Genomic DNA, 27,983 nt, shown 5'->3' with positions numbered 1-27,983 from the left:
ACGTTGATTTTATAAATATTATGCCTTCCACCTAGTCCCACACACCATCTCCTCTCTTTCTCTCTCTCACAAAATCCCAGCTTCGAATCCATGGCTCGATTACCACCATCATTTTTAATTTCTCTGTTGATCATCCTGTGGCTACAAACATCAGGTAATAATCTCTAATCCCAATTAAATTCCCAGCTTTCTTACAATTTTGTTAATTTGTGTACTAATTTTGTTCTGTTCTATTAACCTGCAGATGTTGTTTCAAGGACATTCACAATGGAGAACAAGTGCGACTACACAGTATGGCCGGGAATTCTCACCAACGCCGGCGTCTCACCTCTTCCGACCACCGGCTTCGCCCTCGCAAATGGCGAAACGAAAACTATCTCCGCCCCAGCCTCTTGGGGCGGCCGCTTCTGGGGCCGAACCCTCTGCTCCCACGACTCTGCCGGCAAATTCTCCTGCCTCACCGCCGACTGCGGCTCAGGAAAATTAGAATGCTCAGGCAACGGAGCCACCCCGCCCGCCACTCTCGCTGAGTTCACACTTGACGGCCCCGGTGGGCTTGATTTCTTCGACGTCAGCCTCGTGGACGGGTACAACCTCCCTATGCTGGTGGTCCCCAATGGCGGCACTGGGACCAACTGTACGAACACCGGCTGCGTTACCGACCTCAACACCAGGTGTCCTTCCGAGCTCAAGGTCACCAGTGCCGACGGAGCTGAAGCAGTCGCGTGCAAGAGCGCGTGCGAGGTGTTCGGCCAGCCGGAGTACTGTTGCAGCGGCGCTTACGGTTCTCAGGACACTTGCAAGCCCTCTCAATATTCTCAAATTTTCAAGAGCGCGTGCCCGTACGCATACAGTTACGCTTACGACGACAAGAACAGCACCTTCACATGCGCCGGTGGCGACTACACCATCATTTTCTGCCCATCGCCTAGCACCAGGTAAATTTACGGAATTATCTTTTACATTCTACCCCCTCACATTTTAACATCAAATTTAATATTAATATTATAAAATATTATACTAAGATGGCAGAGAATCTTGTGTCAGGCACCAAATAGATTAAACAAATGAAGGGCAAGCCGTCTTTTAAATAAAGTGGTACAGAAGAATGAGGAAATTTTCTAACTATGAATATGATTTAAAAAACCCTTAGGATATTCACAAAAGAATCCGAAGAAAATTTTCATTCCTTATAGAATTCTACATGCGGTCTCTGACGCCGGAGCAAAACCCAGATCCTGATGCGCTTTTGGGAATCTAGAGATCCGATACCCTTTCTTAATTAATTAAAACTCAACACACACACCAAAACTCGTCGCATTATTTTTGCAACGGTCCATTATTTACATTTTTCATGGTATTTATTTTTGTAACAGTAATTGTAACTGTACTGACTCCGCAATTTTACAGCCAGAAGCAGTCACATGACAACACACAGCCGCAGCCGACAACTACACCGCTATCGGCAACCACCTCAACCTCGCCGCAGGAGATAAACAACACAATGGAGTACGGATGCGGCTCAAACGATTCATTTTCGGAAGTGTCCATTCACACGTGGATCCATGTGTGTCCATAACATGGATCCTGAGTAGGATGGATCTGGACCGTCTGATTACTGAGATTCATTAGCTTCATTAACACCACCTTATCAGAGCCCTTTGATTAGGCCCTAGTATACGTACTATAAACCACGATGCAATGCAGGTGGTGGCTTTTGGAATAATATTATATTTCAGCTAGGGTTGTTAAAAAATGTATGTTCAAGGGGTTATATTTTACCAGATTTGGATCCTCTCCGGATCCCCTTCTTGGGAATCATGAGGATCAAGACACAAAAGATCGTTCATCAAAGATCGTGCGATCACAATTAAATGTTTTTTATATTTTTAAAAGTAAAACAATCTCGTTTTGTGTAAAAAACATTTAATTATGATCGCATGATCTTTGATGAACGGTCCTTGTGACTTGATGTCCGAGATTCCCAGGGAAGGGATCCGGAGAGGATCTAAATCCTATTTTACCACGTATCATCATCATTCCCTGGTACTTGGTAAGCTACATAGCCAGCAATGCATCATCGATTCATATGTAATACCGATCAAGATAAGACTTGTAAAATAGTCGAATTTGGATCGTGTCAACTTGTTAGTTAATTCGTATGCGCATTCATTTATAATAGCATTATGAAATTTGGATCTATTCAGATTATCATATTTGATTTCTCAATCTATATTTGATCCAAATTAAATCAGATCATGATCGGATTTAATTTAAGAATTAATTTTTTTTTAAATAACATTATTGTATTTGTCTATTATTCTAGTTCTAATGAGGTTACTTACAAAGTATAATACCTAACAAATAATATATAGAATTCAACAAAAAAAAAAAACAAATAATATAGAAAATAGATAATATGTTATATTGAGTTGAATCATATTATTATTGAATCATATCAATCTTGATACATATCTAGACCCATTTATAATAGGATTACTGAAAAATCGAATTGTAAGTCTCAGTCTATATCCTTTTTTTTTTTTTTTTGAATAATTGATATTATTTACAAAGGGAGGAGGTGGTCTTAGCCTCACAATGGGTTAACAATAATATGATTCAAATTCGTCTTTGACGAAGATGGAACCTAAGCGATACTATATTCTGTTAATAATAATAAATTTGGGTCATTCTGAATCAAAATTGAGTGTATTGACAAGTTCAAACTAACACCCCAAAGAAATCGCTACACACTCCTTTCTTATACGAGCATAAGAGAAAGATGACATTTACAATGAGTACACACTCCTGTCTTGCACTGATGTTGATAGCAGTATGTAGATAACGCAAGGGATGTGCTATCCACACATACTTTTTTTACTTTTCATACACCTTTTGTTAATTTATGTCCGTTGATCTTCTTCAATTCATTCGATCTGACGGCTGAAAACTAAAAATATGTTAAATAAGTAAAAAAATGCATGTGAATATCACACCCTTAAAGCAAATGGGTGTTAAATGTTGAGCCATTTCTTTGTCGCAGAGGTATCGTTTGGTATGCAGACGGGACGGGACGGGACAGGACGGAACGGAACGGAGCGGGAGCAAAGATGCCTTCGGATGGAAACAAGGAGGAAGAAGAAGGAGACGGAGATGTTATAATTTTGTGTTTCACGGATGTGGAACGAGTCGTTCCAGGGGGGTGAGGTGGAACGAAAATTCACCCAAAACTCGTCCCGTGGAACAGCTCGTTCCACCCGTTTTAGGTGCACCAAACGTGGGACAGAACGCCTTGTCCCACTCTGTTCCGTCCCGTCCCACGTACCAAACGGTACCAGAAAGCACAAATCAATCAAGGAGTAAAAGTGAAATCATAGCTGTACTTTTTTTGGTAAAAAATAAAATAAAATAATGGCCGTACTTAATTTGATTAATATTTGTTCAAAATCGTATTGGAGTCCTTTGAGGACCTGAGATGCCATCTTGGAGTGATTGAATCTTTGAACTCTTGGAATTGTCTAGCCAAAGTTTCCGTATATCTGGGTTTTTTATACTTTAATTTTTAGTCCCGATTGTTTGCAAAATCACTCCAAAGAAAGGAAAAGTTTCCCAACTCACTTGAAAACCGTAATCTTGTTATTGCTCTCGCAAAGATGACCTATCTAGTTTTACTCTGCTAGATTAGCAGGATTTAATCTAAATGGGCTGCATAGACTTTTAGTTACGTATACAAATTTTACTTTACGCAAGTATTAAATATAAGGGGTTTTTTGAAATAGGTCTAAAATAATTAAAAATTAGACATATTTCAAAAGTTCAAAGTCATTAAAAATTAGACTTATTTCAAATTTTCCTCAAATATAATCACATACTATATATTTCATCAGGGAATGTAACAAAGGCATGACGTCCCACAAACCACGCATTTTTGCACTGATAGGTGCTTAGAGAGACTTGTGACATTGCCCTTGTCCTTGATGTATTCCTTCTTTTGCATTTTCTTAGTTAATTATTATTCCAACATAAAAATTAATTAATTATTATAAAGCATATATACTTTAAACTGATTTAGTGTCTTTTTTTTTTTTGAACTTTAACGAAAAGCTATTGATACTGTTCACTTGAACAAAAAATCATATTTTTACATTAAAAAATCAATCATATTACTATTCACTTTATCTTTTATTTTATTCATATCATTAAAACTCAAAATTTTTAGGTTATTTTTATTATTATTATTATTATTTTAGCGCCGGCTTGTGTCATTGTCCATAGTATGATCAAGACCAATGGATCTGTTTGACTTATCATTGTCCAATTTGTGCTTATTCAATTCTTCTTGTTTCGAAAGGACAGGCATGCATGGGCCATTATATTTGACTCTATCCTTTAAATATATAGACGGTTAAGATCATCTCCATAGTATGATCAAGACCAATGGAAACAAGAAGAATTGAATTCGCAAAAACCAATGCATCGGTTGGGTTTTGAACTTTGGGGATGGGAAGAGATAAAGTTCTAGACGACTTTATTTTTCCCTTCTCTTCGATGTGTGATTAAAAATTAAAATGACATTACAAAAAAAATTATAAAATTTTGAATCTTCTTAAAAAAATCATATACAAATTTTATTTAATAATAAAAATAAAATAAAAAAATCCAAACGAACCGCGTGTAAGCACACGCCAACCAATTTAAATATAAAATCAAGCCTTCATTGGTTTTTTCTTCTAGAGAGGGAGAGAATGAAATCTGTCTACACTAAATTACTTTTTTAATATTTCATCGGGAAGGAAAAGTTGGAGAGAGAGAGAGAGAGAGAGAGAGAGAGAGAGAGAGAGAGAGTAACCTACCTCTGAGTAAGGAAGAGATTCATCGGGAAGGAAAAGTTGGAGAGAGAGAGAGAGTAACCACCTCTGAGTAAGGAAGAGATTTACGTACTTCACAGAGAGAGAGAGAGAGAAACCTACCTCTGAGTAAGGAAGAAATCTACCAACTCCATTCGAACTGACATAAAATATGGATCAGCATCCTTTTCTGATCTAAGGATGAGGATCCTCATGATCAAGAAATATGAATCGTTGGATAAAAATCCAACGGTTATAATTATTATAACTTTAAAAGGACCTTCTTGTTTGTAGCCATTAAATTTTCATCCAACGATCCACGTTTCTTGATCATAAGAATCCTTACACAATGATCAAGAGAGGATCCTAATCCATAAAATATATTGTTGACATTGACTACCACTTAGCCCAACACATTGACCACCATTCAGCTCTAGCCTTACACATTGACTACCACTTAGCCCTACATATTGACTAGCACTTAGTTTCCATAGGACAGCCTCTCATCATCAAAAAACAAAAAAAAAAAAAATTAGATGGTTATGCATGATATGTCCTTAATTATTCACTTTCTCTGTGTTTAATATTAACGTTTGAGAAGTGATTTTCGCAGTCTCTCAACAAATCACCACATTGTACATTTTCATGAAAAATTATGTCAGTTATCGCAGTCTCTTTCGACTAGATTTTGTGCATCAACAACGTTTCTATATTTTCACATACATGTATTCATAATTATAGTTTGGAGACTGTGAGGATACATGATGGGTAAACTAATTATGTTAGAGTTTGCAATGACCCTATCATCGGTAATAAATCCTAACTAACTTATGTTGACATTATGACACATTTGCGTCATCCATGGCATTCCATGGTTATTCTTTCTTTTAATTATTTGAACAATGGTTTGGTGATTGCGTTAATGATTGTGTCCCAATATATCCCTATGGACTTACTTTCTCATCATAATCAAAATATACCACAAAACTAATTAAGAAGAACTTGTTTCAATTGGTGAATTGAGATTGTCAAATGTAAATTTGGCTGTCTAACTAATGTATTGGAGCATCCCACATACAAGTAAATTATAGAATTCTTGACGATGTCATATAACAACCTTGCATTAACCTCGTACAACAAATATCGTATATATATTAAAGATTTTTTAGAATAAAATTTGTGGATTGAATTGTAACAAGTGTCTGTTTATACAAATTCACTTTCGGTAAAGTGTGGCTCATTTGATTGTTGTAAGTGTCAAGTGTGTAAGCAAACAATAATAAGATTAAGATTATATATGTGGTGGGTGGTGACCGTTTGAGGTTTCGAAGTGGCCAAGGGAGGTCGGTGTCAAGAATCAAGCAGCACACGTCCTTCAATTGGCGGCGCCGCTGCGGCTGCTGCTGCATGCGCATGGCAGCTTCCGTCATACGCACGATGGCTCATTGGCTGGCTTGGCCTGCCTAATCCACGCTACCACCACACCACACAATAATAACCCATAAATTTATTGATCTTATTTTATTAAAATTTTAATCATATAAATTATGTATATATAACTCACTGTGGAGCGCCGTATATTCCATTCCACTCTGCTGTGCGTGTGTGTGCCCTTTTAGTTATTTTCTGGTTCGGATCAAGAATTTTCAGCCTGTATACAAATTAGCTTTTGTATATCACATGTATGTTCATGTGCGACGAGTTTCATAACAGTTAGTGATTTCGTATTTACCGTTTTATGACCAAGTAATGATCGTGTAAAATTTAATACTTTTGTATTTTGGCACTTGCAATCGTATATAGGGATTAACAGTGAAGTTGAATCCCATTTATGTCCGTTGAACCATATATTTTCATAAAGTAAAAATAAATAAATAAAAATATAAAAGAAGTGGAGTAGACTTGGAGATATGTGGGGATTGCAAGTGCCTATTTTTAAGGAGTGAAAACAATATGGAGAATGCACCATGCTAAATATTAGTCTGATTCTAGACTACCTCAAAATAGCTGCTGCTTGCCTCCAAATCATGGGGCTAATTGAATAAACCAAATTCTAGTGGTACAAAACCACGAAAATTCTTCAATGGGTCACCCACCCAATTAATCAAGTTCCAAATTCCAAATTCGTTTGAGCCAAATTCATTCGAAATCATCGCAAGGGCTCTAAAACCCTTCCAGATTGTCATATTCAAATTCTAATTAATGGGTCATTTGCCTATTAATTATTCAAATTCCAAATGGCACGAAGCCACGTCAAGATTTAAATGACACAAAGTCGCTCCAAATTCAAATGGCATGAAGTCACGTCAAGTTTCAAAGGGCACCAACCTGTATGAAATCCAAAATGACACAATTAACCGAAGAAAAATCTCAGATGGCATGAAGCCATGTCAAAATTCAAATGGCACGAAGCCGTATCAAATCCTAAATGGCACGAAGCCGTATCAAATCCCAAATAGCATGAAGCCATGACAAGTCTCGAATGGCATGAAGCTGTGTAATGCTCCATTGGCTCAAAGTCCTCACCTGCAGGAGCCTAAACTGCACAAGGCATCAAATGCTCCTTGCATGCACGAGCTGAAACTGCACAAGGCATCAAACCCCAACAAATACATAAAGAACTACGAATGACTTGATCCCTCAATGAGGGTATGTAGGCAATCTAGGGTTCGACCTAGGTGCAGTCGCAAAATCAAATACCCAAACCCCCAAGTTATGATTTATTCATATTGGAATCAAAGGGTTTTCCTTTTAACGAATGATTGAAATTAATAGACGCATAGTCTAGAATGGGTCGAACTCAAATTGTGTCGAGTGAATTATTTGTTTACATATTGTGTACAATTTTTGCTCAACAATGTCCAATCAAGGTCTACTACTTGTTGTTGAGGCTCTTAGAGATGGTGAAAAGCCATCGAATCCACTACTATTGATTTAGTCAAAATGCAGCCAAGAGACCATCGACAAAGAATAGTGCTAGGGAGACCAAATTTTATACTACATTCGCAAACCTAGCATTACCTGTCGAAAATCTAGGTAGCATGCCTCAATCATCTGTTGATAGATTTCGACCACTTGCAACGAAAGTGTTTGGGTATTTGTCGATAAATTTTGACTTCATTCCTCAACATAGATTTTGAGAACATGCATATGAAGTTGTTAGCATCTATTGACAAATCTCGAACATCCAAAATGCTTTTTGATGCCAAAAACACTTTAGTCATACTAGAACAACTCCTAAACAAGGGGTCAAGTGAAACAGACCAGCCCAAATAACATGTGCTGAGTCTGAAGGCGACCCAATTCAACTATAGGCCGTTTGAAGTCTTTAATAATGGGCCTGGGCCTTAGCTCATTTATTTATTTTTTAAGACAAGGAAGATAAAATGTGTTAGCAAATCACCAGCGAGAGGGAAAGAGAGGCGATGGCTGCTCACGCGGGACGGCTTCTGAGTCAATGGCCGATGTGGCAGCAGCATTGCTGCTCAAACGCCGCCTTCCACCACATTATCTTCTCCCCCTTACTTCCGGTCACCACTAGAACCAACTCCCGTCGTCCGTCTTTGACCACCGTCCACCTGGCCACTCGCGGCGTCCATAAACTATTACGCGGGCTCAGACCGTCCGGTTACCAAGACGCCAACACCGCCAGTTCGGGTTCAGGTTCGGATTCGGATGCAGTCACGTACAAGAGCCGCAACGAGTTGAAGCGCCACGCCCGACGCGCCGTCCGTTGGGCTATGGACCTCGCTTCCTTCTCCACCCCTCAATTCAAACGCATTGTCAGGTTCACCCTTTAAAATTTCAAATTTTGGAAAAAAGTCCCTGTACATTTAGTTATTTCGAGTTATGGATTTTAATTTGATGGGGATGCAGAGTGGCTTCTCTGGACCAAGACGTGTTGGATGCTGTGATTCTAGTGAAGGTGCTTGGTTAGTTTATTCTTTTCTGCTCAAACGAGTGTTAGCTTCTGATTTCAGCTGTTGCAGCTAAGGTGTTTGTGTTAATGCCGCAGAAACTAGGACCGGATGTTCGAGAAAGGAAGTGAAGGCAGTTCAATTATATTGGTATGTGATGCAACAACTATGTACCCTGGTTGGAATCTGTTTAATTCAATCATATCTTACATTTGTGTATGCATTGTGAATTTGTGATCTTATCTTACAAAGATATTTTCATTTCGTGTTAAGGGAAACTGCTGCGGGATGTGAAGGCCGACTTGATGGATGCTTTGATTCAGGCTACGAAAGATAGCAATGAAGATAAGCTGCAAGCTTTGTCAGGTCCGGAGACATTGGGGGTTGATGATGTTGCCGACGAAGAAGAAGCGGAAGAAACTGATTGTGAGGAGGAAGAAGAGGTACGTTACATTTACTTTGTTTGAAATTGTGCAAGAAAGATTGCTGAAATTTGGTAAGTTGTGTATGGACATATTTTATCTGATTACTTGAGCATCGAATGCAGGGTTCTCACGTTGATGAAGCAACCAGATGGTTTGATGGTCTGATCAGTAAGGACATTAAGATCACCAATGAAGTTTATTCAATTTCGAATGTTGATTTTGACCGTCAGGTAAGTTGAATGCCATCTCGACATCAGTGTCTTTAATGTCAAATAATGTGTTTACACAGTCATAACATGCTTCCTAAGTGTAAAAGGTTATCAGTTTCATTGCTGCCTCGGTCACTTGTACTTTTGCTTTTCCGCCACATCCTTTATGGAATGGGATGGTCTGATTAAGTGACACTGTTGATTTCCCGATGAAAGTCCATCATGAGGGCTGGTTATGGAGTTGGATTCACTTGAACCACCGGATTATGTAGAAGCCCAGCCAGTTTATATTCACTTGAGTCAGTTGATTAACTGTCATGCCAATTGTTCCCTTATCGTAAGGGTGCATAGTGTTCTGTTTCTTGCTCTGTGTTGCTAATGCTAGCTTCACTTGACAGGAACTAAGGAAACTTGTCCGAAGTGTGCATTCTAGATTGGAACAGAAGGTTGATTTGGAGGAAAATACGGGAAAGATTGATGCAGCAAGAGTGAGTGCTGAAAAGGCACTCACCAGGTTCCTTCGTTCCCTTGCTAAACGCAGCCTAGAGATTGATATATGATATTTTAGTTTCCATCATTATTTATGTGTCATTACATAATATTTCTTGAAGAATACAGTTTTTGTTTTCTTGGTTGCACGGTGCAATTTTTTTTACTTGCATAGATTCACGTTGTCTGGTCTCGATAACAACGTAGTTCTTTTTTAGTAGTCCAAGTTGGTTAGTAATGCGTTACACACCAGGTATTTCTAGATTGTAGTTAGCCACCATGGGCAAAGGAGTTGAAATTCATAGGTTATACGGGCATTGGTGCAAACTGTGTTGTCCAGTATCTTCCATTTAAGTTGTACAAAATCATTTTCTAGCAGTTGACCCAGGGTTTTCAGCCCATTGGCATGACTAGGTTACGTTTGTCTAATCTAAGCGGCGTATGCACATCCTATAGTCTTGTTACTCCGCGTGGTTTTGTTGTCGTTGTCCAGTATGATTTAATTGTCTGAACAATGAACTTTTAGGCTTAATCCAGACCGGCTCCGCTTTGTAGCCTCAGTTTTACTAGTTGAATTGTTGCAACAGAAAACGGAAAAAAAGAAGTGTAAAGGGAGTTCTGTGTTAAATGTTGAAGCATAGGATTTGGGTTTAAATCATACCAAACCAAAGCTTGGACTGACTATCAACCGCAGGGAAATGAAATAAAATCGTTCTACCGGGCCTGTACTGAAAACCGGAGGGTTGAAATTCACGATGTATTTTTAAAAGTCGGTCCATTTGCCCTCTGTTATCTCAATTAGATTACATCGTATAGGACCTGGCTTAGGATGTGTTATTCCGTACAAACTCCCGCACCACGTGGCTGTCCGGCCAAAGATCCATCGAATGGGACCAAAAGGGGAGGGGAAGGGGGTAGAAAATAGGACAAAAACATATTACTCGGGAGAAATTTTATTTAAACCAATGTAATCTATTTCTACATCCAACTTAAATTTTAAATGTTAATTGTCTATTTTATCCTATTGCATAATTACTATTAAGTACAAAATGAAATTAATAATAAAACTCAAATTTATCAATCAACCCAAACACTATAATTAAACCCTACGATCATTCTTTGTTTATCATACGTTCATTCCGGCTAAAACTCTAATAGCTGTCATAGGGAAAACAAATTTTTTTTATTGATGGATGGTGATTTTGAAGTTTTGAATCCTCTAACCAAGGTATGACTCAATTTATGAATATTTTGTTTGTTTGATTTCAATTTTTTAGAGTTTAGAAGATGAGTATTTTGAATTTTACATGTTTCATGTACTAAATTGGTATTTACGATTTTACACGAATAGTAATGTTTTTGACATTCAAACACTAGAGACTAACCAAGATGCATCTTGAAATACAATATAATTTGCAGCCTTTGATATCCTGCACGTAAGTAAGTCTTGTGTCTACGACATATGTGCTTGTAAATTCAACATTTGTGCTTGTAAATTAGTGTGTGCCACAAATCTTAGGCTGCTGGTGGTTGTCCTGCATCTTTAAGGCCTGGCTGTTGGTTAGACTTGTACAGTGGTACTGGATTAGTTGGATTTTCATAAGCAAAATTTGCAATTGATATGCGAGTGTGCAGTTTCGAAATTACAGAGATATTATCTTGTCAAACAAACAGTAATGTTTTCGAACAAACCCAATTGATTACTAGTGCTCCATGCACTTCATGAAGCCTATAGAAAGATTCTTATGAAAGTGTATGGTAGCAGACACATATGCTTATGAGACAAAGACCACACAGAGAGAGATGTTGATGCATGGTTTTTGTCAACATCTACAGAAGTGTCAGTCTTGTTGTCAGCCATGGCTGAATTCACACCTTAATTCTCACTGTCCATTTTCAGACGGTGTAAAGATCAACGGTTCGGTTTGAGGACATAAATGTTATATCTATCCTCATAACCAAGAAAATTAACCATATCCATAACCGCAAATTAACCATCGGGGATTATCCATAACCATATCTACCAGGTAACGGATTTTCAATCAGTTATTGGTTATATCCATTTTCATCAAAAAAAAAAAAATTTATATTTATCCAATTGACGCATTATAAATTTTAGTAGATACTAATTCCGTCATTAAATAGCAACATCCAATTACAAAAAACTAACAATATATTTGAAGTTGTTCATGATAACATGTACTAATTTTTTGACAGTGATACTCTTGAAAAGAGATGAATCTGATAAACTTGTAATATTTGATAATTGATATATAAAATGATTCAATGAATTAATTTGGTTGAGTATAACAACAAGAGTATTGAATTGATGAGGTTGTTGGTATGCCCTATGCATGATTTTTGGTGCATGATAAAAATAATATAGGGTTTGATGCATGCATAATGAATTAGTAAAAGGAGGGTTTGGTAAATTGATTAAAATTATATTATATATCAAATATATATATATATATATATATATATATTCGGGTCGGATTCAGGGACGGATACGAATTGGGGACTCCTATAACCATATTCAAAACATAACTGAATAAAGTTCACGGTTTTTCCCCATATCCATACCATACCCGAATTTTCATATCCAAATCCAATACATTCGGACGGTTATCGGGTTTAACGGTTAGAATTGCCATCCCTAATAAAGATAGAGTTATAAATCAAATTGATGCAAAAATAAATTCACATATTGAATTTGATTTATAGGGGTATATTAGGTAATAAATTTAGGTTTAAAGAGATATTAATAGTTTAGTTAAAAATTAAATAGGTGTAAAGAATAAGTTGAGTGTAAATATATGTTACATGAGTTTAAATAAAATTTCTCATTATTCGGCCACAAGGATAGACACATACACTAGAGAATGTAAGCTAATGACAACAACTGGTTTGTCACGCTTCACACACAATAATGTTGTTTTGAGTGATCAACTTGGCTTGCTTTTTCATTTCATTATTATTTGATGTGGAGGGGCATCCACGCCAATTCTTGCTTGCCAAAAATGCCTACACAGCAAATGGTGACATTGCTCTAAGCTGAGAGAATATGTTCAAAGTTTTAGCAACCGACGGAAGCTCTTCGGTATTTGTATTGATTGAATCTTGTGGTAGCGTATCTCTAACAATATTGGAGACAATTTACGATATCACTAGTTGTACATAATTACGCATATATTTTTTTCCGCATCACCTGAATGACATACGTATTCATGTCGACTGAGTTTTACCGGAACTTGGGTTGCACACTGCAAATCTTCGTGCTCTTGTAGAAAGGCGAGAGGAGATATTTTTCTGTTGTGATAAGAGCAAAAGAAGATATTTTATTTGGTCGGAGAAAATATCGTCAGGAAACTTCCTGTTTACAAGGAAAGGATCTGTCGGATATTAGCTGTATTGGTAGCTACTTTTATTTCATAACAATAAATGAGGGCTACTTTTTGATGAAATTAGAGTTGTGGTCCTTAATCTCCTCGATATGGGCAATTGGGCATGAATGAAAAAAAAATTTCAAAGTACCGAAAACACGGAACAACGATACGATATATATTATTATATAAGAAAAACTAACAAAAATTTTTAAAAAAACTTTCCTTTTAATGAAAAGTCATTTTAAAGATATAGTGAATAATACCAGAGAAAAATATAAATGTAATTTTTCATTAAAGATGAATAGTACCAGAAATGTTTTGTTAAACCTTCTTATTATAAAGTAGAAAAAATCTTGTTTTTTCAAATGTCTGCTCTAGTTGTATAATATCCTACGATGTATGTATTTATGTTTCGATGACACTGAAAATCTCCTGTTAATTGGACCACCACCATATGGGGAGTTGGATAAAATTCCTGTTAATTGGACCACCATGATATGGGGATTTGGCAGTTAGTACTTGGTAGCATCCACCCCTAGTGAATCATTTAATGAGACTGATTTAGGCAACAGATACGTTAAAGCATGTCAAACCATGCCATAGCATTAGAGTATACGCCAGTTTTAGAGGAGAGAGGCTTACTTGATGTACTTTTCACGGTATTTCAAATTAATAATGCATTGTTTGTGTATTTATTTTTTTTATATGACAATGCGTCATTAGTTTGAAAAGTTGTCATAATGCATGGAGTCGTTTAAACAATTCGTTCTCCAATTTTAGTTTTTAAGTGATTACGATGAAATCTTCCTTTTTGAACCTTTTGACATCATTAGTAAATTTAGTGTTGAATTAAAAAACGTGGCATATGTATCTAATGAATAATATGTTGATGGATATTTCGGATTTAGTTAATTTTTTGCCCAGATGAAACATTATTAATTCTGCAACACTTTTAACATCAAATTAGAGTCGATGAGCGGAAATGCATAAGGAAATAGGACAAAATTAATCAAGGATCAAGGTAGGGAAGCTTAATTAAAAGGATAATTTAATTTAATAAATCGATCGATTAATTTAATTCGACACTTAAAACCCGAAGTGTTTCGTCTTCTCCCGTCTCCGGCGTTGAATAATGGCTGCCTTGACTGAGGTTGACACCATGGCAATAAGTCGAAGGATTGTAAAACCTAAACACGACCAGCCAATGATAGCCTTGTACTACCGACCACCGTATATGACTGACCTTCTTCAAGTGTTTCGGTCTAAGGTGGCTAATGGCTCTGATGGTGATTAATGGTTTTAATCATTTTAATTCAGTTTACGTTTTTTAGTCAAAATGATCTTGGATATTGACATAACTTATCACTTTGGTATCTGATAATGAAAATCATTAAAAGTGGTCATTGAGTTTGTCCGTTGTAAATCTTTTGATTATTTCGTTATAAATCTGTTAATATTCTCATTAAATTATCACTTGAACAACCACATTACTATCTTTTTAAGGGTATTTTTGCCAAAAGTGGTGCTATCCACACATGCATTTTTACCTCCCACACAACACTTATTAATTTTTGTTCTTTAATCTTTTTTAGTTCATTCGATCTGATAACCGAAAATTGAGATGGATGTGTGGACAACATCACCCTTTTGTCAAACTAACCCTTTCATTTCATGAGAATATTGACAGATTTCTCATAGAATGACTACAATAATTTACGATGGATAAACTTAAGGACCATTCTCTCAATTTTCATTGTCAAAAATTAAATAGGAGTTATGTCAATCTCAATAACCATTTTAACTAAAAAAAACCATTGCGATTATGAGTAAAATGATCAACAAAAACTACTGAATCTGAGCTTGCAGTTGCTTTCTTGTAAGATATTTTCTGGGGAATAGTATCTAATTCTTCCAAAAATTATTGTGGTAGTTCAACAATTATATATATATATATAGGTTTTGTATGGAAGATTTTTCAATGTGACTGGTATAAGGGATGATACGTCACGTGTTATTATATAAATAGTGGGCTATATGTGTTAAAAAATTAATAACTTAAAAAAGAAAAATTTTCCACTACTTAAATAAAAATACTAATGTACTTCTCGTGTTCTAATCACAATGAAAAATTTCTCGTTTTGTAGAACAGTCTAAGGGAAGTTAAAGCTAACCCTTTAATGCGTCTCTTTCTTGCAAATCGACGCCGTTGGCCCAATTGTTATAAATATAACAGACAGATCGTCAACCTGGAAGAGGTATTTTGGTGAGACAATGTTGACCTTAATTATCCTTATGAATTAACCCAGTACCGGTCCTACGCTCCAAGTTTATTTCCCAAGTGCGGGAACCATAAGAAACATGCGTTAATTAAATAAAAAGCTAGCCAGAAACGACTGTCTGCAGCGATTCTCCGATTGCCAACTGCCCAGGTTTCATATATTTGACTCTGCCCGATGAGGCTGCTACTTCTTCTCGTGGCAGTCGCTCTCTCTTGACAAACTTCAATTTCCATCAACATACGAGAGATTTTTTTCAACCTGCTCGAATATGGGTTGGATAACGTGTGTTGTCATACAATTGCAGAAAATTCTTTTCAAGTGTTTCTGTAATTGTATAATGTCATGTGATGTTCTGTTCCGCATTTCAGACATACTGAAAAAAATCTCTCACACGAATACGATACAATACGTTTACACAATACTATGTTTTACCAAAATCAAGGAAATCATCGTGTACGTTTGAAATGAAAATTTCAGAGGCTATATGTTACTAATCAATAATCATGAGATTCTATAAGTAAAAAAAACACTATAATATTTTGTTTTGTAGCCATCTTATGTTGCTAATCATGAGATTCTAGAAGGTAAAATGGGGATCTACCAAGATCTAATTATTATATAATCTTTTTATCTGTTTGGAGCGTGACTAATGAATAAATGCAAGAATTCTGCATTTGATTATCTTTCATATCACGTAACTCGCGTGATGTGCAACATGGATAAAAAGTGAAAATTTACTAGTTACATGAAGAATTTTGCGGTTGATTTGATGCAAATGAACATTTTGTGTCGATTTTTTAATACTGTATTGCCATTGTACTGGCCATATTGTACTCGTGTCAGTTTGTTACCTATCAAAATGTCTTCATCTTACTCGTCACGGATTATTTTGCATGTTGCATAAGTTTTATCGTTGTACGAGCCTGAGAAATTCTAGTACAAGAGTATGGTAGAACAACCTATGAAATTAATAGCAATAAAATTGACATATCAATAGAGTTCATCACACCTGCCTGTCACCTAAAATTCACTTTCCTTGATCCATATTATCTTGTGTACTAGTATTAAAATCTAAACCATAAGCTTTAGTTTTCTCGAACTCTTCCATTCTTTCCTCTCTTTTGCATTCAATAAATTTAAAAAAATAATCATCTCATAGTGGTCCAGTTGTTTGAGACAAATTACAAGCCCACATTTCATGCATCAAGTAATGTGTTTGATTCCTAGTGTTGGTAAATCACATGATGCTGGCTAAAAGAGACTGAAATACCTTTATGAGTATTCCCGATCCCCAAGAAGGTGGATTGTCGTAATGAAACCACCGGCTGATCTCCCTTCTAAACGAAAAAAAAAAATCAAAAGAAAATCAATGGATATAAATTAAAGAAGAAGTGGGAATGAAAAACCAGAAACGTAACAATCGCTTTATTAGAAGAAAAGGAAATAAAAGAAGTTAGAAAAATGTATGTCCCTTGAGAAAACGTAACAATCGCTTTTTTAGAAGAAAAGGAAATAAAAGAAGTTAGAAAAATGTATGTCCCTTGAGAAAAGTGTGCCAAAATAAACCATGCATCAAATCAGTTGGATTAGTTACCCTCTGTTTTACTTTTCATTGTATCACCAAAATAACGCAACGTAAAAAGTGAAAAAGTTTCCTAACGCAACGTGGAATGGAAGACGCAAAGGAAAAAGCTTTCACCTCTTCCTCTTCCTCTTCCCTTTTCTTCTATAAATTCTCTGCCCACCCAACTTTTCAGAAAATCCCACACACCCTTTCCTCTGTTCTCTCTCTCCATATCCCAGCTTTGAATCCATGGCTCGATTACCATCATTGTTAATTTCTCTGTTAACCATCCTGGGGCTACAAACATCAGGTAATAATCTCTAACCCCAATTAAATTCCCAGCTTTGTTATAATTCTGGGTCCAATTTTGTTAATTTGTGTACTAATTTTGTCCTGTTTTATTAACGCGCAGGTGTTGTTTCAAGGACATTCACAATGGAGAACAAGTGCGACTACACAGTGTGGCCGGGCATTCTCACCAACGCCGGCGTCTCACCTCTTCCGACCACCGGCTTCGCCCTCGCAAAGGGCGAAACGAAAACTATCTCCGCCCCAGCCTCGTGGGGCGGCCGCTTCTGGGGCCGAACCCTCTGCTCCCACGACTCCGCCGGCAAATTCTCCTGCCTCACCGCCGACTGCGGCTCAGGAAAATTAGAATGCTCAGGCAACGGAGCCGCCCCGCCCGCCACTCTCGCTGAATTCACACTCGACGGCTCCGGCGGGCTTGATTTCTTCGACGTCAGCCTCGTGGACGGGTACAACCTCCCAATGCTGGTGGTCCCCAATGGCGGCACTGGGACCAACTGTACGAACACCGGCTGCGTTACCGACCTCAACACCATCTGCCCTTCCGATCTCAAGGTCACCAGTGCCGACGGAGGTGAAGCAGTCGCGTGCAAGAGCGCGTGCGAGGCGTTCGCTCAGCCGCAGTACTGTTGCAGCGGCGCCTACGGTTCACCCGACACTTGCAAGCCCTCTCAATACTCTCAGATTTTCAAGAGCGCGTGCCCAAAAGCATACAGTTACGCTTACGACGACAAGACCAGCACCTTCACATGCGCCGGTGGCGACTACACCATCATCTTCTGCCCATCGCCTAGCACCAGGTAAATTTACGGAATTATCCTTTACGTTCTGCTTCCCTCCTTTTTCGACCGTTATAAGGGTAGTTTCGTCCTCCCGATTAGCTTCGTATGAAGCCGTTAGGGGTGAAAATTTTTCACTCATTTACTTCCTGGTGCTAGGTTTTTTCCGTTACGTCGGTTTAACTCAACGGAATATCCGAAAGGTCAGTAGTCATTATCAGTGATGGGGGCTAACAAACGGACGGCTCTCCCGCCGACATTATCAATTACACATTATCATGCATTTTAACTGATTAGCTAAATATATTATCATCGCTGCATGCATGTTTCATGGAAGTCTTTCTCTTGATTTTTTCAAGCATGATAGTGTGGCAATTCAATTGTAAAAGTCAAAACCAATCTTAAAATTTGTTTGTCGATAAATGCTACGGGCATTCTTTCAAGATGGTATATGAACTCTACCACCTTACATTTTAACGTCAAATTCAATATCAATATTATAACATATTGTATTAAAAAAAAATATAAGGTAGTAAAGAATCTACGAAGAGTTTCCTTAGCATTAGTACAGAATACTAATTTATGAATTTGTGTCTGCCACCAAATAGATTAAACAAATGAAGGTCGAAACGGTCTTTTCAAATAAAGTGGTGGAGTGGTGCACTTATAAAATTCCAGGCTCGTCCATTTAGAAGGAAAAGGTATCCGAAAGATCATGTGATCGTGATCGTTCATTGTACATTGTAAAGTTAGAAATCATTTTAAATTTAAAATTTAAAATTAAATATAAAGAGTATCTAACAAAAAATGATCACACGATATATAATAAACGGTCACGATCACGGAATCCCTTGGATCCTCAGAAAAAGGATTTCCCATTTAGAATTCCACATGCGGTCTCCGATGCCGGAGCAAAACGCAGATCCGATTCCCCTTCTTAATTAATTAAAACTCAACACACACTCCAAAACTCGTCACATTATTTTTGCAATGGTCCACAATTTACATTTTTCCTGGTATTTATTTTTGTAACGGTAATTGTACTGACTGTGAATATTGTGCAATTTTACAGCCAGAAAGCGTCACAGGACAACACACAGCCGCAGCCGACAACCACACCGCCGTCGACAACCACCTCAACCTCGCCGCAAGAGATAAACAACACAATGGAGTACGAAGGCGGCTCATACGATTCATTTTCGGCCGCGTCCATTCACACGTTCGAACCACGTGTAATGAGTACGGTCGGCGTCATCACTGTGCTATGGCAGCTCTTGTTCTAACTGAGTCGCTGTTGGTTGGGCCCATGTGATTCAATAACATGGCCCCAATTTAGGATGGTGGACCCTTCAACATATTTCTTTTCGAAAGAGGATCCTCTTCTGAGTTCAGGATGGGGATCCTCCTGATGATCTATTTATCTGGATCGTTCAAATTTAATCCAACGGTTCTAAATAGGGGATCCTCGGAAAATTATAATAATTGTAACCGTTGGATTGAATTTGAAAGGTCTAGATGGACCGATCAAGAGGATCCCCATCTTGAGCTCAGGAGAGGATCCTCTTCCTTCCTTTTCTGGCCATGTGAATTTTGGTAGGTGGTTCTGGCCGTGGTTACGTGGCATAGAGTCATGTGATGGGAAAAGCCCACCTACCAGAGATTTTTCAATATGATCGGAACACAAGATAGTACACCACATGTCGCTATACAAATAGTGAAATATGTATTTTAAAAAGTTAATAACTTAAAAAATAAAAATTTTCACCACTTATATAAAAACACGTGGTGTACCATCTATATTCCGATTACAATAAAAAATTTCTCCCCACCCACCCGTCAGCTTCTAAAATCCAATTGGCAGAGGTTAGATTAGATTATTGGATTATTAGGTAATTAGATTATTAATTAGGGATTATATATGGAAAATTATTGTGGCTCATTTGAAATTTTTTTTATTGTTTTTCGTCATCCAATTCTTTATATTAAATGGAGGGTCGAAATTCATTTTTGTTTGTTGTGGGGAATGTAGTGATACACATCATATGTAAAATATACAATATATAATTTATATATTGTAAACTGCATAATTTGGTTCTAAGATAATGAAGTTTTTGTTTTTGCTAAGCTTGTATTATTTCCATTTGATGTCACTTTGTCACTCAGCATTTTGTATATACTTTTGTATCACTTAAATTTGACATTATATGAAGCAACGATGGGATGAGGATAATGTAAATAATAAAGCTTTTTGAATTTTGATTATTCAAATATGTGGATGGTTAATGCATGAGATGACCTTAATCATTCACTTTCTTCGTGTTTAATATTAAAGTTTGAGAAGTGATTTTCGCAGTCTCTCTCTATCAATCACCATACTTTACATTTTCACAGACATGTATTCATAATTATAGTTTGGAGACTCTGAGTACACATGATGGCTAAACTAATTATGTTAGAGTTTGCAATGACCCTATCATCGGTAATAAACCCTAACTAACTTATGTTGACATTATAACACATTTGCGTCATCCATGGTTATTCTTTCTTTTAATTATTTGATGTTATCATAATCCTTAGAAACAAAGGTTTGGTGATTGCGTTAATGATTGCGTCCCAATATACCTGTGGACTTACTTTCTCATCATAATCAAAATGTATCACAAAATCAATTAAGAAGAACTTGTTTCAATGCTAAATTGAGATTGTCAAACGTAAATTTAGTTGTCTAACTAATGCATCGATGCATCTATGCATCGCACATACAAGTAAATTATAGAATTCTCGACAATGTCTTATAACAAACATAAATTGACCTCGTACAACAGATGTCGTATATGTGTTAAAGATTTTTTGGAATAAAATTTGTGGATTGAATTGTAACAAGTGTCTATTTATACAAATTCACTTTTTGTAAAGTGTGGCTCATTTGATCGCTGTAAGTGTCAAGTGTGTAACCAAACAATAATAAGGTTAAGATTATACATGTGGTGGGTGGTGACTGTTTGAGGTTTCGAAGTGGCCAATGGAGGTCGGTGTTAAGAATCAAGTAGCGCACGTCCTTCATTTGGTGGTGCTGCTGCGGCTGCTGCATGCGCATGGAGCTTCCGTCATACGCACGATGGTTCATTGGCTGGCTTGGCCTGCCTTATCTACGCTACCACCACACCACACCACACAATAATACTTCTAACTCTTCATTTTATTGATCTTATTTTATTAAATTTTTAATCATATAAATTATGTATATATAACTCATGAGAGATGTGGAGCGCCGTATATTCCATTCCACTCTGGTGTGCGTGTGCGCCCCTTTAGTTATTTTCTGGCTCGGGTCAAGAATTTTTGGCATGTGTCCAAATTGGCTTATGTATATAACATATATGTTCATGAACGACCAGTTTCATAACAGGTATATTTGGAGCGGGATATGATAGTGAATTTATCGTTTTGTGATCACGTAATGATTGTGTAAAATTTAGTATTTTTATATTTTTTAGCTCAAAAATAGAATTAAGAACGTCATATAATCAATACATGATACGAAACAATCAATATAAAGACGTAACGAAACAATCAATATAAAGACGTAGGTCACTATATATATATATATCGCTTAATGAACAGTGAAGCTTTATGTCCAATCAAGCTCTACTACTTCTTGTTGGGGCTGCGTCAGCCCATCGAATCCACTACTACTGATTTAGTCAAAATGCAGCCGCGAAACTTTGTTTAGAAGTTGGCAAACACTTCAAGATGCTTGCTTGTTAAAATTATTCCTTTGTTTTCAAGTTGGCAAACCCTTAAAGTTGCTTGCCTGTCAAAATTATTCTTAATAATTTCTTTGTATTATTGTTTATTTAATGAAATTTGAAGAAGGATGATTACCGCTAATTGAAATCCGAGTCATGATGAATGAGATGTTGGACCAAAGTGCAGTGCAGCCACACTTTTGTCTTGTCAACTTGACTTGCACAAAACTAAACTTCTACTTAACTACTACCTCCTGCGGTAGTTTTCTACCTTTATGTTTTACATAAATTACTCGACTATATATGCATATATATGAACAAACTAAAAGCTTTCATATATATATATATATAGGGATTCGTTGGGACATCATTTTCGCCAATCAAAACAAATAGAGCCTGAAATTCGAAGAATATGATATATACATACATACATACATAATATATATATATATATATATATGTTGCCGCCTGAATATGTGTATATACATATATAATTAACAGACAAAAAATAACTATATTAAAGGGCACTCTGGATAATGATCTGAATGTGAAACTTGCCTCCATTTTTGACCTATAATCCTTTGTTGGAAAGGAAATTACTTTTTTTTTTTTTTTTTTGGTGTGTGAGTTAATTATCAAACCAGAATAAGTGAATCTCCACTGTAAACAAACTTTTTGTCAAACTTAATACCTCAGACAAATTTTTAATAAAATATATAAAATTGTTAGTTGCAGATTCTTTTGTTTGGATCATGTAAGCAATGCTAGTTGCATATTCTAAACGCTGAACTGCGTTATCCATAAGTTATTGGACTTTACAAAGTTTTCAACCAACAAAAACTCTTTACTTTCAATCTTTTTCCTTTTTAGTTTTTCTTGTTTGTTAAACCGATAAGTCCATCCAAATGAGCTTTTATAGAAAGTCTGCAGAGCTAAGCCCATCTGGCCGAATGAAGCAAAATTATATGCAAAGTGTATGTGTGTTGGGCCAAACACACAACTCAGACAAACTGCATTTTACTCAAATCAGCTTCCGATCCTAACCCCATTCTTTTGAAACTCCTAATTGGTATTTATATGTATATTTAAAGGAAAACTAATAAAAATAGCTTGAAAACTTTGAGTTTTAATGATAAGGACAAAATAAAGGGTAAAATGAATAGTACTAAGCTTAACTTTTTAGTGTAAAAATATGGGTGTTCATTAAAGTGAACAGCATCGTGAACTTTTCGTTAAAACTCCTTATATTTAAGGAAAGAGAAAAAAAAGGATGTTCCTAGCACTACGGTATAATGGTATATGGTGTTTTTAAGTTCCACTTTTATGAATAATGAGTTCAATACCTAACGAGCAGCTTATTTTACTATTGATATAAAGGTTAAATTGCATGGCACCTGCATTCCATGACATCACTTTGTCAGCTGCCCTTTATTACAACTTACAAGTCGATCTTTCCTTTCAATGTAATTGTTGAGTAAATTAGATAATCAAAATTAAACTCATTAAGTCTCGAATTTTAGTGTTCGCAAGTATACGAATTGGATGATTGTATAGCATATAAGTACCGATATCGTCCGATGTAGATTGAATTGATTCTCAAAGTCTTATTAATTAAATTGAAACAAATTGTAGTTGAGAAGCCTTAACAAAAAAAAAGAAAAAAAAAAGATAGATACAATTTGAATTAAACTAAAATAAAATACAACTTCAAAAATAAAATGCATAAAATAATAAGATTAAAATATAAGAAAAGAAAACCTAAGGCATCCGAATTCACTGTAACCAATCCTACTTAATTCTCTTAATATGTTATGTTCAAGTAGTTCCATAATGTTGTTGATCGATTTTCCCTAAATTATTCGATGGCCATGACATTTGGTTACATCAAAAGTATCCTTACATGTTAACCCTCTATGGCATATAGATGGATTTAAACAAGTAAGAACCCATTAAGCTCTATGGAAATTCTTGGAAAATCACATAAACCCTAATTGTATGGCATCTACAAATAGGTGTTTACTGTATCAATTGCAAGAAGCTAAACCCAAGTTAAGTATGGCATCTACTCTAACTTGCATCAAATCAACCTAATTTAAACCTAAATGGTGATCAAGCATCTAAATAAAAATCAAGCGCTTTACGAATAGCAAAAGATACTCAATAAAGAAGAAAAACATGATAATATAACAATGCCACAAGGCAATTAAGTATTCATGATTAGGCTACATCATAGCCCTAGTAAAGAAAAACTCCAAAGTAGCTCTTCCTCTTGGCCTTCCTTGCCGCAACCCCCTATGTAGAATAAATGATTTTTGGTTTTGTTTTTGTGGCTGACTTTTCACAAGGAGATGGATCTCCTTATTATAAAACCCACGCCAAGGGTATTAAAGGCTAATTGAAATCCAATTAAAACGCCACTAAAATCTTATCACTAATAGACTTGAAGTCCTTATTAAAGAAAATGAAAAATAAACGGAAATAATAAAAACTAGAAATTAAGTTCTCTCCTAAATTCCATTGAATATCACTTCCATCTCTATTTGATTCCAAAACTGCTCGGTTTCATCTCCTTGTTGTAATGCACATGTCTTCGCGCAACTAGTTAGCCTCTTGTTCTACTGCAATTACTGTAGACACCTGAAATCTCTATTTTTCACTTCTTTTTCACGTAACTCCCGTATTAAATGCTTATAAATTAAAACAATATAAATTAGTGCATTTAACCCCTTCATATATACAAACTCCAAAGGAAATATATGAGAAAAATATGCACCCATCAGTAATACTTTTACTTTAGATTAATAAAATCACTTTTATAGTTAGGGAGGGTCCATATACATCAGCCATTTGTGCACAATTAAAGTAAAAAGAAGAGAGAAAAAGTAATTTACCAAAAAAGATACCCTATCTGCTAGATTTATATCCTCTACAACAGTACACAATGTCTGATCAACAATCTAAAAGTCAGAAACAAGGGGGAAAGAAATTAGAGAAACATATTTTCGTATCGCGGTTTCGATCAACAGATATCGATCTGATCTCCTTTCATTGGACCACCGTTGCAAATGTGTGCAAGTTGCTTAAAAGTAGAAACTAAACAGTCATCGCCTAGCTAACAGCCTAACAGTTAGTTCCTGTTGCAGTGCTTCCATGGTCATCCCAAAATTAAAGGGGTCTAACTAAGATAAGGGAAGAACTTTCTGATGCGGTCAATTTTTGCACATGCTGCAATTCCACATGGGACGTTCCAGGGAGCGCGGGCACCTTTTGAACATGCAGCGTCGACATTCCACTCGCATCAGTTGCATGTCATCATCATACGTATTATGCAGAGTTCCCTCCACCGCCAACTTGATAACCTAGCTAAGCTATCGTACCTTCTGCACTTTTGCATGCATGATGGTCAAAAGTCTCAAAACCACCAATTTTTATTCATTCATTTCTTTTAAAAAGCAGAAAATTTGGTGTGCTAGGGTTTTGGATTACCCATATACGCAACATGTTTTAAGCGACTATATAACTCTACTTATTGAGTGATTAATCGTTTGTAATGCTAACATCCCGGCTCTAAGTGCGATTTACATATTTAACGTACATTATGTTTTGACATGTGGAGAGAGATTGAACAATTTCATTGTCATTGTGGTGCTCTCAACCACTAATACAAGATCGTGGGAAGAGAGAGTCTTACACATGAGTTTGTATTAAATGCTAAACCCGCCTGCTAAATTCAACAAGAAAAGTACTCTTTTGAGCTGCAATGCTACATATCTCTACAAACCAAAGCTCCTACGTCAATCCATGTAGGCAAACGCAGTATATAGCTAGCAAGTCATCGCACCAAAAGCACCACATGCATGCATGCAATGTACTTTGCTTTGTTGACGTTCCAGATACCCAATTTAATTACCAGTCTTCTAAGTTTTCGTGTAATTCATGGATAACTTAAAAAATAAAGTCAAAATTTCTTATGAATTATGTCTGTGAGGCCGCTGAATTCTCAAAGGCACTGAGTTGAAGCAAAAAATTATTCAAAGGAAAATAAAACTATCAGAAAAATACATTTGTCAGAAGTGGGATTTGAACCCACGCCCTCTCTCGAAGACCAGAACTTGAGTCTGGCGCCTTAGACCACTCGGCCATCCTGACTTGTGGCTGTTAAATTTCTTAGATTCTGTTAATTAATGAAAACGTGTGTATTTGGCAATCATTAACAAATACGCGGGTCCATGTGTAAAGTTTAAAGCAGGAGACCCACAGCGGGAAGTGCATTCCACGCCACCATGGTCCATGCATGGTCTTACGTGGAGCCTTATCAGCAATGTCGGTCACTCCGAAGCTTTTGCTTTACCAGGTTGATCGATGATCGACATCCATAAACTTAATTTGGACAAGCAATTATATTTCTTTATTTTTTATTACATACTGTATTATTTACATTAAAGGTAGAAGAGTGGATTGAGCCTCAATGGCGGAGCCTCAGTGAGCAACCGATCAACTTGTTTGGGTTCTGGTATGGTATTATCATCATCATTCTCTTTCTTAAACTTAAATCTCAATCATCTTTGATTTTCTTCCTCTCTCCCTTCATTGATACTCGGACCAAAGTCCTTACCAAAGCTCACAAGCAACAGATAGCCTAAACTCCACATGAGCTACCAACCTCAAATCAAACTCAATGAAAGAAATTAAAGTAAAAACGCCGGATTAGGGGGGCCTGAACCGAGCCTTCGAAAAACTTTGAAAATCATAAGTACAACACTAAACTTTTATGTGTGGAAAAAGTGTCAGGAGGGGCCTAAGGGCTGGTTTGATATTGTTGTGCTTTGAAAAAAAACTGCTTTTATTATGCTGTGAGAATAAGCAGCTGTGAAATAAAGCAGCAGAGTGTTTGGTAAGCTCTTTTGTAAAAGTGCTTTTGAAAAAAACAAAGCAGTATTATAGTGTTTGGTAAACTTTTATGTAAAACAGATGTGAAAAAAAGCCGGTTTTACAAAGCTGGGTTTTGCAGCTTCTTGTTTTTGGCTTTTTTTCACCCAAAACTGTGAAAAAAAGCTGAAGTTGAATGTTTACCAAACACAAAAACAGCTCACAGCTTTTTTTTATACCAGTTTTTTTTCAGAATCACCTCAGTACCAAACCAGGCCTAAGACCAACTTGTTCCCTTCATGGCTCTAGCTTTGTTAAACTTCTCAATGAATTAGTCATAATAATTTAATTTAAATTCGCAGTGAAAATTAAGAGAGATAAAATATGTAATTAAAAGAGACATGTTTCATGATATACACATCTAATCACGTGGTTTGCTTGTTTTATTTTTTTTCCTGGATTCTGAAAATTTGCTAAACATACATGAGCAAGATATCAACCATACTTAAGATTTGTGATCAAGCTGATTAATTTCAGTTTAACCAAAAAGACACACATAAACATGATCATTTTTTATTTAATTTTTTTTGGGCGGCAGGAGTAAAATTATAGACATCAACAGACAGTACACGTGGCGAGTTACAGAGCACAACAGCTATGCGTCCACCGTCCCACGTGCTAGGTTTCCCATCATTGTGCAAAGAGTTCGCTTTCCAATTCAGTCTCACATGCTCAGTCTCAATCATGAAGGTATCGAAAGTAAAGAGAGAGGATCTCGCCGGATCCTCTTTGTGAGAATTCTAGAATTCTTCAATTATATATGTTTATTATATATTGTGTAGTCAGTTTTTGTCAAGTACTGTTCATATTCAATTTTAAATAAAAAAAACTATAACGATTTCTGACCGTACGATATACGATGAACGAATGTGATTGGAGGATCCAACAAGGATCCTCCTGGGAAAATAAACAATCCAAACACGTTTAAGCACTAATTGGTCAATTTCATTAACACATTTTTATTAGGTAAATCGAAATTTGGCTTAGTAAAGATTTTCTTCTGGCATGTTAACTATCGATTACCTGATACACTCTCTTTTCAATTTTATTCGAACTTAGAACTTGCAGCGTAAGATAAACTTGCATAGAAGAAGTTAATATCAA

The 27,983-nt window shown here is 36.4% G+C and overlaps 3 protein-coding genes and 1 non-coding gene across 5 annotated transcripts; 3 read left to right on the top strand and 1 right to left on the bottom strand.

The window, feature by feature from the left end:
• The first annotated feature begins 49 nt into the window (after positions 1-49).
• Positions 50-2,175, top strand: LOC137718292 (thaumatin-like protein 1b). Its single transcript, XM_068457810.1, has 3 exons — positions 50-154; positions 245-938; positions 1,411-2,175. The coding sequence occupies exons 1-3, from the start codon at positions 91-93 to the stop codon at positions 1,577-1,579; spliced, it is 927 nt and encodes a 308-aa protein (XP_068313911.1). The 5' UTR covers positions 50-90; the 3' UTR covers positions 1,580-2,175.
• Positions 2,176-8,273: 6,098 nt separating this feature from the next.
• LOC137716741 (uncharacterized) lies at positions 8,274-10,682 on the top strand. Its single transcript, XM_068456119.1, has 6 exons — positions 8,274-8,634; positions 8,724-8,772; positions 8,863-8,914; positions 9,038-9,207; positions 9,312-9,419; positions 9,797-10,682. The coding sequence occupies exons 4-6, from the start codon at positions 9,070-9,072 to the stop codon at positions 9,956-9,958; spliced, it is 408 nt and encodes a 135-aa protein (XP_068312220.1). The 5' UTR covers positions 8,274-8,634; positions 8,724-8,772; positions 8,863-8,914; positions 9,038-9,069; the 3' UTR covers positions 9,959-10,682.
• A 6,626-nt stretch (positions 10,683-17,308) lies between these two features.
• LOC137718455 (thaumatin-like protein 1b) lies at positions 17,309-20,325 on the top strand. 2 transcript variants are annotated; one of them, XM_068458009.1, is made up of 3 exons: positions 17,309-17,426; positions 17,529-18,222; positions 19,274-20,325. In XM_068458009.1, the coding sequence occupies exons 1-3, from the start codon at positions 17,366-17,368 to the stop codon at positions 19,482-19,484; spliced, it is 966 nt and encodes a 321-aa protein (XP_068314110.1). In that variant the 5' UTR covers positions 17,309-17,365; the 3' UTR covers positions 19,485-20,325. The 2 variants fall into 2 exon arrangements, with proteins under 2 accessions (XP_068314110.1, XP_068314111.1); XM_068458010.1 differs by lacking the exon at positions 19,274-20,325 and adding an exon at positions 18,361-19,244.
• A 5,690-nt stretch (positions 20,326-26,015) lies between these two features.
• TRNAL-CAA (transfer RNA leucine (anticodon CAA)) lies at positions 26,016-26,099 on the bottom strand. Its single transcript has one exon. It is a non-coding gene; the product is annotated as a tRNA-Leu (tRNA).
• Between the last annotated feature and the right edge of the window lie 1,884 nt (positions 26,100-27,983).

This window comes from Pyrus communis, chromosome 15, assembly GCF_963583255.1.
Source record: "Pyrus communis chromosome 15, drPyrComm1.1, whole genome shotgun sequence".
Lineage (NCBI taxonomy): Eukaryota > Viridiplantae > Streptophyta > Magnoliopsida > Rosales > Rosaceae > Pyrus > Pyrus communis.
This window is presented reverse-complemented; position numbering and strand designations above follow the sequence as displayed.